Genomic DNA, 16,405 nt, shown 5'->3' on the forward strand with positions numbered 1-16,405 from the left:
TAATTTTTCTTGGTGGGGTAAATCCAAGATTTATTGTGATTTTTTGTTCCTCTTCTAATCACATTTGCATTCTCTCTCAAAATACCTGATACTATCTGTAGAGCAAAAATAAATTTAGTCGGGTGTGGTGGCTCACGCCTGTAATCCTAGCACTCTGGGAGGCTGAGGTGGGCAGATTGCTTGAGCTCAGGAGTTCGCGACCAGCCTGGACAACACAGTGAAACCCCATCTTTTAAAATATAAAAAATTAGCTGGGCATGGTAGCATGCACCTGTAGTCCTAGCTACTTAGGAGGCTGAGGCAGGAGAATTGCTTGAACTTGGGAGGTGGAGGTTGCAGTGAGCCAAGATCACGCCACTGCACTCCAGCCTGGGCGACAGAGCGAGACTCCATCTCCAAAAGGTAAATAAATAAATAAATTTGCAGCTAAAAATGATGACATTTAGCATTTATTCAGGTCATTTTTATTAGGCTCACTTCGTTTCACATATATTGTTCAGTTAAGAAGGCATTTAGAGTTAAGGCTGTTACTCAAAGCTGAATAAAATGTCATTGAAAAATAATCTTCACTTTATCAAGTCTTGGAAAACATGATGAGGTTAAGAATCATTAGAAACCGAATGAAATTAGTGTGAAAGACCCTGTCTTCTCTACTTGCTTAATCTTTTAGAATAAACATTGATTTCTTTAGCAGTGAGCAAAAAAAAAAAAGAGCCACGACAAATCAAGGACTCCGACCACCTGCCCAGTTGTGCTTTTGTTAGTTGATAAATTAGGAATAACAGCATGGTTGGAGTGTAAATCTAAATAAGTATTTCTAACAAGGTCATAAGAGGAGATCATGGCAGTCTTACAAGATTTTGTGTTTTGTAAAATTATTTTCATTCTATAATTAAGCATTCTAAAATACGTTGTTGTGAAAGTTATATATAGTTCTGTAAATGCTTATTGGTGGGAATAAGAGAAAGAAAAAGTATCTACTTGGGATATTCAGAATGATTTATATGAATGGTAGCTGAAAACTGAAGTTTGAGTTAAAAGAAAACTGCAGTTTTTATTAAGAAAAATAGTATTCAGTCACTGAAAAACTTTAGTAAATTTTAACAATTATACAAATAATGCTTGAATCCATTCTCATAAAAAGTTAAAATACATGGAGAAAAATTTTAAAAGTCCTATTGGCACTGCCTCACCATCCCTTCCCCTTTCTCCTGAGGTGTAACCACTGTCATTAGTTTGGTCATTTTTTCGCTTTACTGAATTTTGTGGCCTCACTGTATAGTTCCCATTCTTTATAACTTTACAAATATTTATCTTGCAGGTATTAATCAAGAAGAGCTATGACCGGACCAAACGTCAGCGTCGTAGAAACTGGAAATTGAAAGAGCTTGCAAGAGAGAGAGAAAACATGGATACAGATGATGAAAGGTCTTGCTTTTCTTTAAATCTCTTATGTTGTCTCAAAGGAAATCTTTATGATAATACTTTTTATGTTGTAAAGAAATAGGAATCACATAATTGATCCTTCCACTCTATTATAATCTTGGATTCTTATCAAGGTATTAATGGAATCAATGTAAGATGATGTAAAGACATTTAACACAGATTTAGTAATTATCTCCTGGTTTATGACCTAATAATTGTAGTGTTAATGTAAACAATTAATTTGAAAAGTTAAAATATAGTCATACTTTGCTTAACAGTGGGCATACCTTCTGAGAAATGCATCAGTAGGTGATTTTGTTGTGTGAACATCATAGAGTATGTGGCACATGACTTTATAATAAATAATTACATTATGAATATCACAAATAGCAGATGAGTACTTCTAGCTTGAGGAAACAGCTCATTGATGCCAAGTGTGTTATTTCTCAAATAATTTAAGCAGAAATGAAGAAAATGTTCTAAAACAGTTTATTGAATGATTCAAAAAGTGGCTTTACTGATGAAGATGCCAATGTCTAAAAAAAATGAGTTTATATAAAATTGTATCATGAAATGTGAGTGGGAAACAGCAGTATGTCTACATAGTCCTTACAATGAAGAAAATATAACTGTATATTTTTGCTGATGAAATATTTAAATGTTTATTTAAAGGCAATACCAAGATTTTCTTGAAGATCTTGAAGAAGATGAGGCAATTAGAAAAAATGTCAACATTTACAGAGGTTGGTGTTCTAGGAGTGTTTAAGTCATTTGTTGTGTATATAAGTGTAGTTCCTAGTGTGATGATTTTGGTATCTTAAGCCTTGATTCTCATAAATGTCTTTAATTGTTTTTTCAACTACTCTAGTCAGACTTCTACAGAAAAAAAACTTGCAAAACAATAAATAAAACTTTATAAAATACTGTTTTGTATATTACAGTTAATATTATTTGCATTCTAGCCTGATCCTTTAAGTTGCTCACTCCTATAGTGGTGGAAGTATATTCATACAGTTATTCAGTTCATTCGTTCAGTGAATATAATTTGAATGACTGCTGTAAGAGACAAGAGTTTCTGATACAATATAGTTACATAATAATGGTAAAGGTAGATATTTGTATATTTTCAAATATACTTAATACTTTGTATACATATAAATACTTTGTATTTGTTTTATTCTCTTTGTATTTTTTTTTAGATTCAACTATCCCTGTGGAAAGTGACACAGATGATGAAGGAGCACCTCGAATTAGTCTGGCTGAGATGCTCGAAGACCTTCATATTTCCCAAGATGCCACTGGTGAAGAAGGTGCATCAATGATGACATAATGAGATGTTGTAGACTGTTTCCACATACATGGGCTTAAGAAGTTGGACAAAATTACCTTAAGTGTCTACTCTCTATGCCTCCAGATTTCAAGAGGAGAAATTTAGTTTTAAACCTGAATAAACGTGATTGTTTTGAGTGCTCACTCAAACCACTGAAAAAGATGGATGGATTTGAAGTTTTAGATAATAAAAGATTATGGAGAATGTAATTATTATTGATATTTAGGCTATTTTACATGTGGAATTTTATCACTGTGCTTTTTTATATGAGGCACTGTAGTATTTTCACATAGTATAGTACTCTGGATGTAAAAGCTCAAAAATTGTGATTCTTTGAACATTCACTAAATATTCAAGCAAAAACACATTTTTATATTATTTTTACATTGATTACTTTAGTGAAAGACCATATGAAGAAGCATTTTTAATATTAACTTGGTACATACTTTGATTCACTTTACATCATTTTTATGTTCTTGAGATAGGGAAATTAGGGTTCAGTTTATCACTGGACATTCAGGAGGCAAGTCAATCTTCCTTATGAAGTTAACTCTTCAAAAGTTGTTAAACAGGGAGTTACTTTAATTTTTATTGCAGTAGGAGGAAATATATTTAAAATGTCTGTAGATTTATAGCAAATAGAGACTCATTATTTAAATGTTAAATAACAATTTGTTCTTTTGTTATTTTTGCCAGTTTAGGGCAGTAGCTGCTTTTCTCATATAAATATATTCCTACCACATCAAAAATGCTTTTAAAATTTTTGTTTATAAATTGAGAAGGAATCTTCTCTCTCTAAATTTCTGTCATTGAACACATCACCATCAAAAAGAATATTAGAATCCAGCATGAAGATAATGACTAATAAAAATGAGGTACATACTTTATAAAACCATTATTAATCAGATTTGAATGAGGAATGCTTTCCACATCCTTGAAAGAAAAACTGGCTTAGGTTTTAAAGTATTCTGAGAATGAATTATTAAGATCCTATATCTATTGCCCAGTGGTGAAGATTTCACCTTGACAAGACTTGATAAAATAAAAAAAAAAAAAAAAAAAAAAAAAAATCCTATATCTATAAGCAAGATCAGACTAAGTATGCCACAACTACGAGCTAATTCATTCATTCTGTGTGTGCCATTAAATAAAGAGATTGAGCAAGTGCCACTGTGTGAAACATTTTTTTTTTTAATATTGGACTTTCCAATTTTGAAATTATGAATAAAGGCCTAAATTTTCTATAGTGGCTTCTTTTCTGTCTGCATATTTTGTTAAAATTGTGGATCTAAAAGCCATATGCTCTCTTTGGTGGTGGCCTAGTAGGAGAGGCTTGTCCTAGTTCTTGAAAAGTAAGATTGACCAAAGCAAGTTTTCATTGGTGGTCTGTGTTTACATCTTCCACGTCAAGATATTTTAAAGCATGAAAATAAAGCCATCCTCGCCCTTTTTCATGTTTTTGAAATGGTTGCATCGTTGTCATATTTACATGAGAAAGCATGCAATTTTCCAGAGTAGAATTGTTGATGTTATTTAAGTACTTTTATAATCTTTCCACTGAAAAATATAGTTTCCCACTAACCTTACTTAGTCTTATTTAGTCTTACTCATTTTGATGCTCTACTAAGTATTGAAATTTCTTGGTTGAAAGACTGTGATAGGCAAACGAATGTAGCTAAGAGAAAAACTCATCCAAGAGCTTGCACAAAGTTAAATAACCTTGATAAATCTACTATACTGTAGTAAGGTTCCCATACTTGAGACTTGTGGGTCCCCCAGTATTCTTAATCATGTTCCAAAGTTGTTATGGCTTGGGAAGGCTGGTATTAATCAAATGCACAAGAACATGATTTTTAACCAATTTATAAATACAACTAATTTACAAGTCAGTATGGTCATTATTTTTTTGTAGCCAAATCTGCACTTGAAGCTGCTGATTTAGAGTCAAAAGTCACTGAGGGGCCAGGTGCAGTGGCTCATGCCTGTAATCCCAGCACTTTGGGAGGCTGAGGAGGGCGGATCATTTGAGGCCAGGAGTTCAAGACCAGCCTTTCCAACATAGTGAAACCCTGTCTCTACTAAAAATGCAAAAATTAGCCGGGCGTGGTGGTGCAGACATGTATTCCCAGCTACTGGGGACACTGAGCCAGGAGAATCGCTTGAACCCAGGAGGCGGAGGTTGCAGTGAGTCGAGATCTCGCCACTGTACTCCAACCTGGGCGACAGAGTGAGACTCTGTCCCCCAGTTCCCCAATAAAAGTCACTGATGAGCAAGAAAAGTTCAGGGGTAGAGTTGCTTGTGTAACTGAGATGTTTAACAGCATCAAGCTAATTCTTTGCCTTAGTAGAACCCAGAAGCTCTGGGCCGTGTGCCAGGAGATGCCTCCCTGGTCAGTACTTAGTACCAGAGTTTCCCCTAGATTCTTTAATTTTAGTAAATGCGCTCACATTGAATCAATCCTTGCATAACTGGGTATGTTATTTCCAGCCCAAGCAATGTTTATTTTTAAAAATACTTTTATCTGGCCGGGCGCGGTGGCTCAAGCCTGTAATCCCAGCACTTTGGGAGGCCGAGACGGGCGGATCACGAGGTCAGGAGATCGAGACCATCCTGGCTAATATGGTGAAACCTCCTCTCTACTAAAAAAAACCAAAAAACTAGCTGGGCGAGGTGGCGGGCGCCTGTAGTCCCAGCTACTCTGGAGGCTGAGGCAGGAGAATGGCGTAAACCCAGGAGGCGGAGCTTGCAGTGAGCTGAGATCTGGCCACTGCACTCCAGCCCGGGCGACAGAGTGAGACTCCGTCTCAAAAAAAATATATATATATATTTTTATCCATAATTTCAGACTTACAAAAAGGTTGCAAGCATTCCCGGATACCATTTTTCCAGATTTGCCAAATGTAAACAATCTGCCTCATTTGCTTTCTTTCCTGTTCTCACTAATTATTTTTTCCTCAACCATTTAAGAGTAAAATGCAGAAATTATGCTGCTTTATCCTGCAAATATTTTCCCCGTCCAAAAAACAAGGAATTCTCGAATCACAGTGTAGTGATCAGTATCAGAAAATTAACATTGACACAAAACTGTTATCTAACTGATAGGCCATGTTGAGATGTTGTCAGTAATCTCAATAAAGTCCTTCGTAAAAATAGTAAATCTAAGATTCTGTATTGTATTAGGTTCTCATATCTCTTCAGTCTTCTTTAATCTGGACCAGTTCTGAGTGTAATGTTTTATGTAATTGACATTTTTGAAGAGGCCAAGCCAGTTGTTTTGTAGAGTGACCTCCATTTGGGTTTGTCTGATGTTTTCTTATGATTAATTTTAGGTTATGTCCTTTTGGCAGGACTATGCCAGGAGTGATGCCAAATTCTCAATGCATAGTATCAGGAAGCATGTGCTGTTGATTAGTTCAGATGTTCCCAAACTTGGTTATTTGTTGGTTTTCTGTTGTAAGGAAGAGCTATCTCTTTTTTCATTTATTTGCTTATTCAGTTGTTTTTCATGTCATTGTGGACTCTTGAATTTTTACTTTAATGCAATGGGATCTAGCCCTTAGCAATAGTTATTTTTACTTGATTTTTTAAAAATGTATTTTCAGTGTACAGTGAAATTTCTCTTTGATGTACAGATCATGGCTTTTAAACGCATAGATCATGTAATTACCACAGTTCCATTATAGAACAGTTCTATCACATCCACCTCCAAAAAATTCCTTGTTTTTTTGTTGTTGTTGTTGTTTTCAAATCCTCACATCCTTAACCCCTGGCAACTTCTGTTTTCTAACTTCAGTTTGTGTTTTCCAAAATATATAAATGAAATCATACGATATGTAGCCTTTTAAGTCTGGTTTCTTTCACTCAGCATGGTGCACTTGAGATTCATCTAAGGTGTTGTGTAAATCAAAGTCTGTTCCTTTTTGTTTCTGAGTAATACTGCATTATCAATATCACAGTTTATTCATTCCTATGTTGAGGTATGTTTGAGTTTCTAGTATTTGCTGATTAGTAGTAAAGCTGCTATGAACGTTTCTATACAGGTTTTTATTTTACTTGGGTAAATAACCAGGAGTGGGATTCTTGCATCCTATATTTAACTTTGCAAAAACCTGTCAAACTGTTTTCAAAAGTGGCTTGTGCCATTGTGCTTTCCCACCAGCAGTGTGTGAGAGTTTCACTTACTCTGCATCCTTGTCATCTTTTGATATTGTCAGTTTAATAGGTGGATGGTGGTGTCTTTTTGTGATTTTTAATTTGTGTTTCCCTCATGGCTAATAATACTGAACATCTTTTCATGTGCGTATTATGTATAGCTTTTTGTCAGTAAAATGGCTGTTCAAATCTTTCGTCTATTTTTAAGAATTGGGTTGTGTTTTAGTTGGGGTTGCTATAACAGAATACCATAGACTAGGTAACTGAATAAGAAAGCAAACCTTTTCACAGTTCTGGAGGCTAGGAAGTCTGAGATCAGGGTGCTAGCTAGCATGGTCAGATTCTGGTGAGAGCCCTCTTCCTGGTTTGCACATACGTGGCTGTCTTCTTGCCATCTTCTCACATAGCAGAGCGAGAGCTCTCCAGTATTTCTTATCTCTTCATAAGAGCACTCATCCCAGCTATAAGGGTTCCACTTATGACCTAATTACCTCTTAAATAACCCACCTCCTAATGCCATCACATTAGGGATTAAGGTGTCAACAGATGAATTTTGGGGCACCGTAAACATCCAGTCCATAGCAGTTTGGTTGTTTTCTTGTTTTTTATTTTGATGTTCATATTGTTCCAGAATTGGCCAGTGGGTACCCCTTCAAGCTGGGGCTTACGTCTTTTTGACAGGTGCTTCTCTGTATTTGATCTTGTTCATATGCTGATACAACTGGATTTGAATTTTTCTTGTTCAGGCCCCACATATAATCTACTCTTGGCTATTTTGCATCATGAGGAACGAATGTACTTAAAAATAGGGCAGTTTGAATTGAGTAATCTGTGATTTAAGGAATCATGAAATGGCTTCATAAATAAACACTGATGTCAGTGTTACGCATTCTCAGCTTATCAGTTCTGTCACATGTTGAAATAACTTGATCGGTGGGGTAGTGGGCCTTGATGACAGCAAGAAATCAGTCTAGGTATCTTTCTGTACTTCAAAATAATGTGATAAGAAAATTGAATTTTAGTTGATTGACTTGATACATTTTGAAAACTGTGTTATTGTCTAGGGAAAAGATATGATTCAGGGTGACAAAGCAAGATCTATAGTAATTAAAGGTTATTTGGAATAGGTTGGGCAGCCACTATGTTTCTGTAGCAATGTTGCTTGTATTGTTTTATGTGATGGCAATTTTATTTTGTTTTTGTTGGAGTCAGCACTGCAGTGGTGCCTGTCAGACATTTTCCTTCTGACACAGTTTCACATCAATATGGTCTTTATCACCTGCTTCACAGCGTTGTTGTTGTGAAGTACTCTAAGGTAAAGTAGTTCTAGAACTCGTTTATTAAGTGCTGGACAATTCTTGGGAGCTGTATGATGAAAATGAAAACGTTTTGGAATCAGCTTACCTGTCACTTATTAGCTACATGACTTAAACTTTCTGAACACCTATTTCTTCAGTTTGTTAAAAGGACATAATACTGTTCACTACATAGAGGATTGCTAAAATTCTTAGCATAGTCAGTATGCAACAAATTGTAATTCAGTAGTTTCTGCTTTTAAAATTTATAAACAGTTTTAGTGTTTAGTATTTAAACAAGTTGAGAAATGACTTGTTGCTTGTTGCGTTTTGTATGCATACACTTTTAGAGCAGCATAGAGTCATAGAGTTTGTTCTGGAAAATTCATGTGATATAGAGAACCATAAAGACAAATGTAGAAATTACCCATAATCCTACCACAGGGATTCACTGTTAACATTTTGATATTTTTCTTTTTTTAATAGGCGTTATTTTCTATTTAGTTTTACATTTAACAGAAAAATTAAGAAAACCCTACAGGGAATCCCCATATACTCCATACCCAGTTTTCCCTATTAACATTTTATATCAGTATGATATAAAACATAATTGTATGCTCGTTATAGTTAATGAGCCAGTATTGATACATTATTACTAAAGTCCATATATTTAGAATTCTTTAGTTATTATCTAATTTTCTTTTCCAGGACCCCATCCAGGGTATCACATTATGTTTAGTTGTCATATTTCCTTATGCTTCTCTTTGTAGTGGCAGTTTCTCAGATTTCCTTTGTTTTTGATGATCTTAACCATTTTGAGGAATACTGCTCAGATATTTTATAGGATGCTCTGCTATTGGAATTTGTCTGATGTTTTTCTCATGATAAGACTGGGATTACAGATTATTGGGAGAAAAACTGCAGAGGCAAAGTGCCATTTTCATGACATAATTTCAATGGTGTTTACTATCAACATGATTTCTCACTGTTGATGTTCACCTTGATCACCTGACTGAGGTAGAGTTTGTCGGGTTTCTCCACTGTAAAGTTACTCTTTTTTTCCCCCTTTCCTTACTGTACACTTTCTAAGGAAGTCACTGTGCACAGCCCATGCCTAAGAGGTAGTGAGTTATACTGCCCCTCCTTAAGCATGGGATATCTATGTAAATTATTTGGAATTCTCCTGGATGGGAGATTTGTCTCTTTTTAATTTACTAATTATTTCAGTCATGTTTAGCCATATGGAGTCATGAATATTTATTTTATACTTGGTGTTATAATCTGATACTGTTTTAATTATTTTGTTCGAATTGTTCTAGCTTTGGCCATTGGGAGCTCTTTCAGTTGTCTCCTTTGGGTGTATGGTCCTTTGCCATACGCCCATCATTGTGTTATGGTGTGTCTGTGTTTGAGCATTTCCTTACGTTCTGGTACTATAAGGTGTTACAGACTCATCTTGTGTATTTATTGCCCTAGAAATGGTCATTTTTTTCAAGGAACTCTGGTTTTATTTATTGGAGAATGGTTTTGGAAACCAACATCTAGGTGCTAGGCATGCTTGCTGCTACTGAGAGGTAATTTCATTTAGTTCCTCTCAGCTGACAGAGTAAAAAAAATGCTGTTTTACTAACCTATGTATTTATATATGTTTATAAATATTTCTATATGTATCAAATATATCTCTGTTAAAGTACACATGAAGTCATACTGATGTCTCCAATTATAATTAATTACTGCATGGGTCAGTCTAGCTACCTGTCCTTGTTTTTCCGTGAACTCTCATTCCAACAGTGTAAAACCTGATTTCCACCATCTGCCATCCATTTATACTGATGTCTCCAATTATAATTAATTACTGCATGGGTCAGTCTAGCTACTTGTCTTTGTTTATCTGCCATTCCAACAGTGTGAAACCTGATTTCCACCATCTGCCATCTATTTACTTAATTATTAAATTCCAGTATACAAGTATAGTAGTACAAGAATCATTAACCTACATCCTGTAAAAAATAACTTTATTAACTACAGTAAATGTTTTATGTGCAGTTCCCTTTTGCCCTTAGTCTTACAGACTGTTCTCATTTCCAGAGTTATTTCGGTCAGCACCTTCTCCCCATTCTCTTTAGTGCAGTTGTTTCATATACTTGTAAAAAAGTTAGTCTTATCATAGTCTTCATTTCTTCCTGGGACCACCTGACCTCCTAAATGATTTTTTTAAATTTATTTTTTGTGTTGTAGATTTCTATGGTTTTGACAGATGGGTAATGCCTTGTATCTGCATTACAGTATAGATAGAATTTTACTGCCCTAAAAATCATCTGTGTTTCTCCTATTCGTCCTAAACCCTAAATTCTTAGCAACCACTAATCATTTTACTGTCTCTGTAGTTTTGCCTTTTTCAGAATGTTGTATAATTGGAATCATATAACATGTAGCTTTCCGTACTGGCTTCTTTAACTTAGCAATGCATTTTTAATGTTGTATGTATTTTGTGGCTTGTTAGCTCATTTCTTTTTATTTGCTGAATTATATTTTATAGTACGGATGTACCATAGTTTGCTTATCCATTCATCTATTGAAAGACATCTTGAGTACTTCCAGCTGCTGGTGATTATGAATAAAGTTGCTATAAACATTCATGGTCAGGTTTTTCTGTGAACTTAGGTTTTAAAATCAATTGGATCAACATCTAGAATCATGATTGCTGGATCTTATTCTAAGATTGTTTAGCTTTGGAAGACACCACCAAACTGTCTTCCAAAGTGGCTGTATCCTTTTGCATTACCACTTTCAGTGAATGAGAGTTCCTCTTGCTCTGCATCCTTGTCAGCATTTGGTAGTGTCAGTTGTTTTTAGATTTTAGCCATTCAAATAGGTGTGCAGTAGTATCTCATTGCTGTTTTCATTTGCAGTTCCCCGATGACAAATGATGATAAATATCTTTTCATATGCTTATTTGCCACCTGTATATCTTGGTGATGTGATGGTTCACATGTTTGCTCATTTTTAAATTGGGTTGTTTTCTTGTTTTAAGATGTGTATTTTGGATGATAGTCCTTTGTTAATATGTATTTTACAACTGTTTTCTCCCAGTCTGTGGCTTGCCTTTAATATATATATATATATGGGCTGAGTGCAGTGGCTCTTGCCTGTAATCCTAGCATTTCGAGAGGCCGAGGCGGGTGGATCACCTGAGGTCAGGAGTTTGAGACCAGTCTGGCCAACATAGCAAAACCCCATCTCTACTAAAAATACAAAAATTAGCGAGATGTGGTGGAGGGCGCCTGTAATTCCAGGTACTCGGGAGGCTGAGGCAGGAGAATTGCTTGAACCTGGCGGGCGGAGGTTGCAGTGAGCTGAGATCGCACCACTTCACTACAGCCTGGGCAGGAGTGAGACTCTGTCTCAAAAAAAAAAATTAATAAAAAATAATATAATAAAAATATATATGAAAATTATTTATGTGAATTATTTATATGTAATATAACTTACAGATGATTAGTGGTGAGATCATACTGTATATATAGTTTTTGTGCCTTCTTTATTATAAAATAAGCCCTTTCAAAGCCATTGACAATTCTTTGTAAATATATTTAATAAAACAATATTACACTAGTAGATCACAGAATATCCCCAATTCATCACTCTTCCCTGTATCTAAGCCTTTTATCCTATAACTTATAGTAGGATCAAATAAATATTTAAAGCTTTGGAGGTTATATGGTCTCTATCACAACTACTCAGCTCTCCTGTTGTGGCATGAAAGGGCCATAGACAATGTGTAAATGAGAGTGGCTGTGTCCTAATAAAGCGTTATTTTAAAAAACAGACAACAGACCTGCTGACCCTGATATCACTTTGTTTTTTGTTTTTAATTTTTAATTCTTATCTGTATGTATGTAATTGGTATATATATTTATGGAGTATATGAGATATTTTGATATGGACATACAATGTATAAAAATCAAATGGGAGTAAGTGGTATATCCATCACATCAAATGTTTATCCTTTGTGTTACAAACAATCCAATTATACTCTTGATTTTTTTTCTTGTTTCACTTAAAGTATCTTGGTTGTTTTAAAATGTACAATTAAATTATTGACTATAGTCACCCTGTTGTGCTATCAAATACTACATCTTATTCTTTTTTTTTTTTGTACCCATTAAAACCATCCCCTCTTCCCCCAAACCTCCCCCCATTACCCTTCCCAGCCTTTGGTAACCTCATTCTCTCTCTGAGTTCAATTGTTTTAATTTTTAGCTCCCACAAATAAGTGAGAATATGTGAAGTTTGTGTTTCTGTGCCTAGCTTATTTCACTTAACATAGTGATCTCCAGCTTCCTCCATGTTGTTGCAAATGAAGGATCTCATCCTTTTTTATGACTGAATAGTACTCTATTGTGTGTAAGTGCCACATTTTCTTTATCCATTCATCTGTTGATGGACACTTAGGTTGTTTCTAAATCTTGGCTATTGTAAATAGTGCTGCAGTAAACATGAGAATGCAGATATCCCTTCGATATACCGATTTCCTTTCTTTTGGGTATATACCTCGCGGTGGGATTATGGGATCAAATGGTAGCTCTGTTTTTAATTTTTTGAGGAACCATAGTGATTGTACTAATTTACATTCCCAACAACAGTGTATGAGGGTTCCCTTTTCTCCACATCCTTGCCAGCATTTGTTATTGCCTATCTTTTGGAAAAAAAAGCTATTTTAACTGGAGTGAGGTAATATCTGATTGTAGTTTTGATTTGCATTTCTCTGATAATCAGTGATGTGGAGTACCTTTTCACCTGCCTGCCATTTGTATATGAAATGTATATTGAGAAATGTCTGTTCAAATGTTTTGCCCATACTTTGATTGGATTATTAGATTTTTTTCCTGTAGAGTTGTTTGAGCTTCTTATGTATTCCGGTTATTAATTCCAGATGGATAGTTTGCAAATATGTTCTCCCATTCTGTGGGTTTTGTCTTCATTTTGTTGATTGTTTTCTTTGCTGTGCAGAAGCTTTTTAATTTAATGTCATCTTATTTGTCTATTTTTCTTTTGATTCCGTGTACTTGTGGGGTATTACTCAAGAAATCTTTGCTCAGGCCAGTGTCTTGGAGAGATTCTCCCATGTTTTCTCTTATTAGTTTCATAGTTTGAGGTCTTAGATTTAAGTCTTCATTTTATTTTTTTTTATTTTTTTATTTTTGTATGTAGTAGGAGATGGGTCTAATTTCATTCTTCTGCATATTGATAATCCAGTTTTCCCAGCACCATTTATTGAAGAGACTGTCCTTTCCCCAGTGTATGTGCTTGGCACCTTTGTTAAAAATGAGCTCATGGCGGATGTATGGATTTGTTTCAGGGCTCTCTTCTGTTTTATTGGTCTGTGTCTGTTTATGCCAGTACCATGCTGTTTTAATTACTATAGCTCTGTAGTATAATTTGAAGTCAGGTAATGTGATTCCTCCAATTTTCTTCTTTTTGCTTCAGATAGCTTTGGCTATTCTGGGTCTTTTGTGGTTTAATGTAAATTTCAGGATTTTTTTTTTTTTTTTTCCATTTCTGTGAAGAATGTCATTGATACTTTGATAGGGATTGGATTGAATCTGTGAATTGCTTTGGGTAGTATAGACATTTTAACAATATTGATTCTTTTAATTGATGAACATGGGATATCTTTCTATTTTTTTATGTCCTCTTCAATTTACAAAGTACATCAACTTTTTATAGTTTTAATTGTGGAGATCTTTCACTTTGTTTAATTCCTAGGTATTTAATTTTATTTGTAGCTATTGTAAATGAAGTTACTTTATTGATTTCCTTTTCAGATTGTTTATTGTTGGCTTATAGAAATGCTACTGATTTTTATATGTCGATTTTGTGTCTTACAACTTTAATGAATTTCTTTGTTCTAATAGATTTTTGGTGGTCTTTAGGTTTTTCCAATTAAAATATATCATTGGCAAACAAGGATAATTTGACTTCTTTCTTTCCAGTTTGGATGCCCTTTATTTCTTTCTCTTGCCTGATTGCTCCAGCTAGGACTTCCAGTACTATGATGAACAACAGTGGTGAAGTGAGCATCCTTGTTGTGTTTCAGTTCCTAGAGGAAAGGCTTTCAGTTTTTTCCCATTCAGCATGATACTAGTGGTGAGTCTATCATATATGGCTTTTATTATGTTGAGGTGTGTTCTTTCTATACTCAATTTTTTTAGGGTTTTTATCCTGAACAGATGTTGGGTTTTATCAAATGCTTGTTTTAGCATCAATTGAAATAATCATTTGTTTTTGTCCTTCATTCTGTTAACATAGTGTATCACGTTGATTGATTTGCATATGTTGAACTATTTTTGCAGCCCTGGGATAAATTCCACTTGGTCACGGTAAATGATCTTTTTAATATGTTGTTGAATTTTGTTTGCTAGTATTTTGTTGAGGATTTTTACATCAATACGTATCAGTGATACTGGCCTATAGCTTTGTGTGTGTGTGTGTGTGTGTGTGTGTATGTGTGTGTCTGGGTTTGGCATCAGAGTAATAATGGCCTCATAGGGTCAGTTTGAAGTATTCCCTCCTGCTTTATTTTTTAGAATAGTTTAAGTGGAATTGGTATTGGTTCTTCCTTAAATGTTTGCTAGAATTCAGCAGTGAAGCCATCAGGTTCCAGGCTTTTTTTTGCTGGAAGACTTTTTGGTTTTGATCCTGTTATTTTTTTATTTGTCTGTTCAGATTTTGGATTTCTTCATGGTTCAATCTTGCTAGGTTTTGTGTGTCTAGGAATGTATTCATTTCTTCTAGGTTTTCCCATTTATTGGCACATACTTGCTCATTGTAGTCTCTAATGATCCTTCTAGTTTATACAGTATTGGTTATAATGTCTCCTTTTTCACCTCTGATTTTATTTATTTGGGTCTTTTTTTTTTTTTTTTCTTAGTCTGGCTGAAAGGTCACCAATTTTGTTTATCTTTTCAGAAAAACCAACCTTTTGTTGATCTTTTGTATTTTATTTCAATTTCATTTATTTCTGCTCTGATCTTTATTATTTCTTTTCTTCTACTAATTTTTGGTTTGGTTTGGTCTTGGTTTTCTAGTTCTTTAAAGTGCATTGTTAGGTTGTTTTTTCTGATGTCCCTTTGTAGTGCCCTTTTACTTTTGTTTTGACCTTTGGAGATTAGAATGAGGAGCAAGTTCTGAGCCTGAGCCTCAGAGAGATTGCATGTTTCCTCTCGGGCCTCTGCCATTGCTGTGAGAACATGTTTAGTTAAATCTGTTGGAGGAAGTGAGGGAGAACAAACAGAGGTTGCCGTAGGTTGCCGTAGCTGAAGCCAGCTAACCCTCAGACATGTGAGCAAGCACAGCTAAAATCAGCAGAGCTGCTAGCAAACCCCAACTCACCCCAGACACAGGAGCAATAAACTTGTATGCCCCTGATGATTTGTGGTTGATACAGAGCATTGTTGTGACATTAGACAATTGATACTCTGACATACCAATACTGAATTAACAATTTTTGTGGCTGGGCATTTCTAGGTTTTTTTCTTTTTCTTTTTTCCTGTAAAAATTTGTTTCATTTCTCATTATTTTCTCAGAATATATATGTAAGACTGAATTTACTGTGTCAAAGAGCATATAAGAATCTCAGTACATAGAAGAATCCTTTTCAGAAAGGTTGTACCTACCATGTAATGCAGTTTATGAGATTGTCTCTTTTACAGTCTTACTGTTCTTGATGTTTGGCATGTTTTTCTCTTTTAATGTTTTCTAGGCTCAATTCTGGTGAAGCCCAGTCTATAGTGATCTATTAGATGAACTTCTGTAGCAGTTATAATTTGTCCTACATGGTTAGTTTTTATAAACCTCCTGAGTTATCATTGCCATTTTTATATGTATGTATGTCTTTCTCTCCAACTAAGCTATATATTTCCTTAGGGCAGCACAAATATAGCACAATGCATAGGTCCTCAAGTATGTAGTTAGTAGTACAATCTGATTTGAGCTACATTTTGAAAAATGGGTGGTCTTTTTGGTTGGGTATTGCTTTGTTTTAAATAACTCTTTGAGAGTCCATTCATGAAGCAGGAAGTCAAGCAGATTTTTAAGGTTTTGGAGAGGTGGTAAATAGAACTTGTAGAGAGAGTTGTCTGTATTGATCAAGACTTTATTTTGTTTATAGAAGCCAAATCTGCATCTAATCCTATATAT

The 16,405-nt window shown here is 34.8% G+C and overlaps 1 protein-coding gene across 3 annotated transcripts in view; it reads left to right on the top strand.

The window, feature by feature from the left end:
- NMD3 (NMD3 ribosome export adaptor) overlaps window positions 1–4,765 on the top strand; it is a 29,875-nt gene extending 25,110 nt beyond the window's left edge. For 2 of the 3 annotated variants that reach the window (XM_010366725.2, XM_010366726.2), the window contains 3 exons: window positions 1,322–1,428; window positions 2,098–2,168; window positions 2,625–4,205. In XM_010366725.2, the coding sequence (XP_010365027.1) occupies window positions 1,322–1,428; window positions 2,098–2,168; window positions 2,625–2,755 (309 nt within the window). In that variant the 3' untranslated portion in view covers window positions 2,756–4,205. Of the gene's footprint in view, window positions 1–1,321; window positions 1,429–2,097; window positions 2,169–2,624; window positions 4,206–4,667 lie in introns of those variants that run through there. The other variant, XM_030932091.1, reaches the window with a different exon arrangement.
- The last annotated feature ends 11,640 nt before the right edge of the window (window positions 4,766–16,405 follow it).

Source organism: Rhinopithecus roxellana, chromosome 1, assembly GCF_007565055.1.
Source record: "Rhinopithecus roxellana isolate Shanxi Qingling chromosome 1, ASM756505v1, whole genome shotgun sequence".
Classification (NCBI taxonomy): domain Eukaryota; kingdom Metazoa; phylum Chordata; class Mammalia; order Primates; family Cercopithecidae; genus Rhinopithecus; species Rhinopithecus roxellana.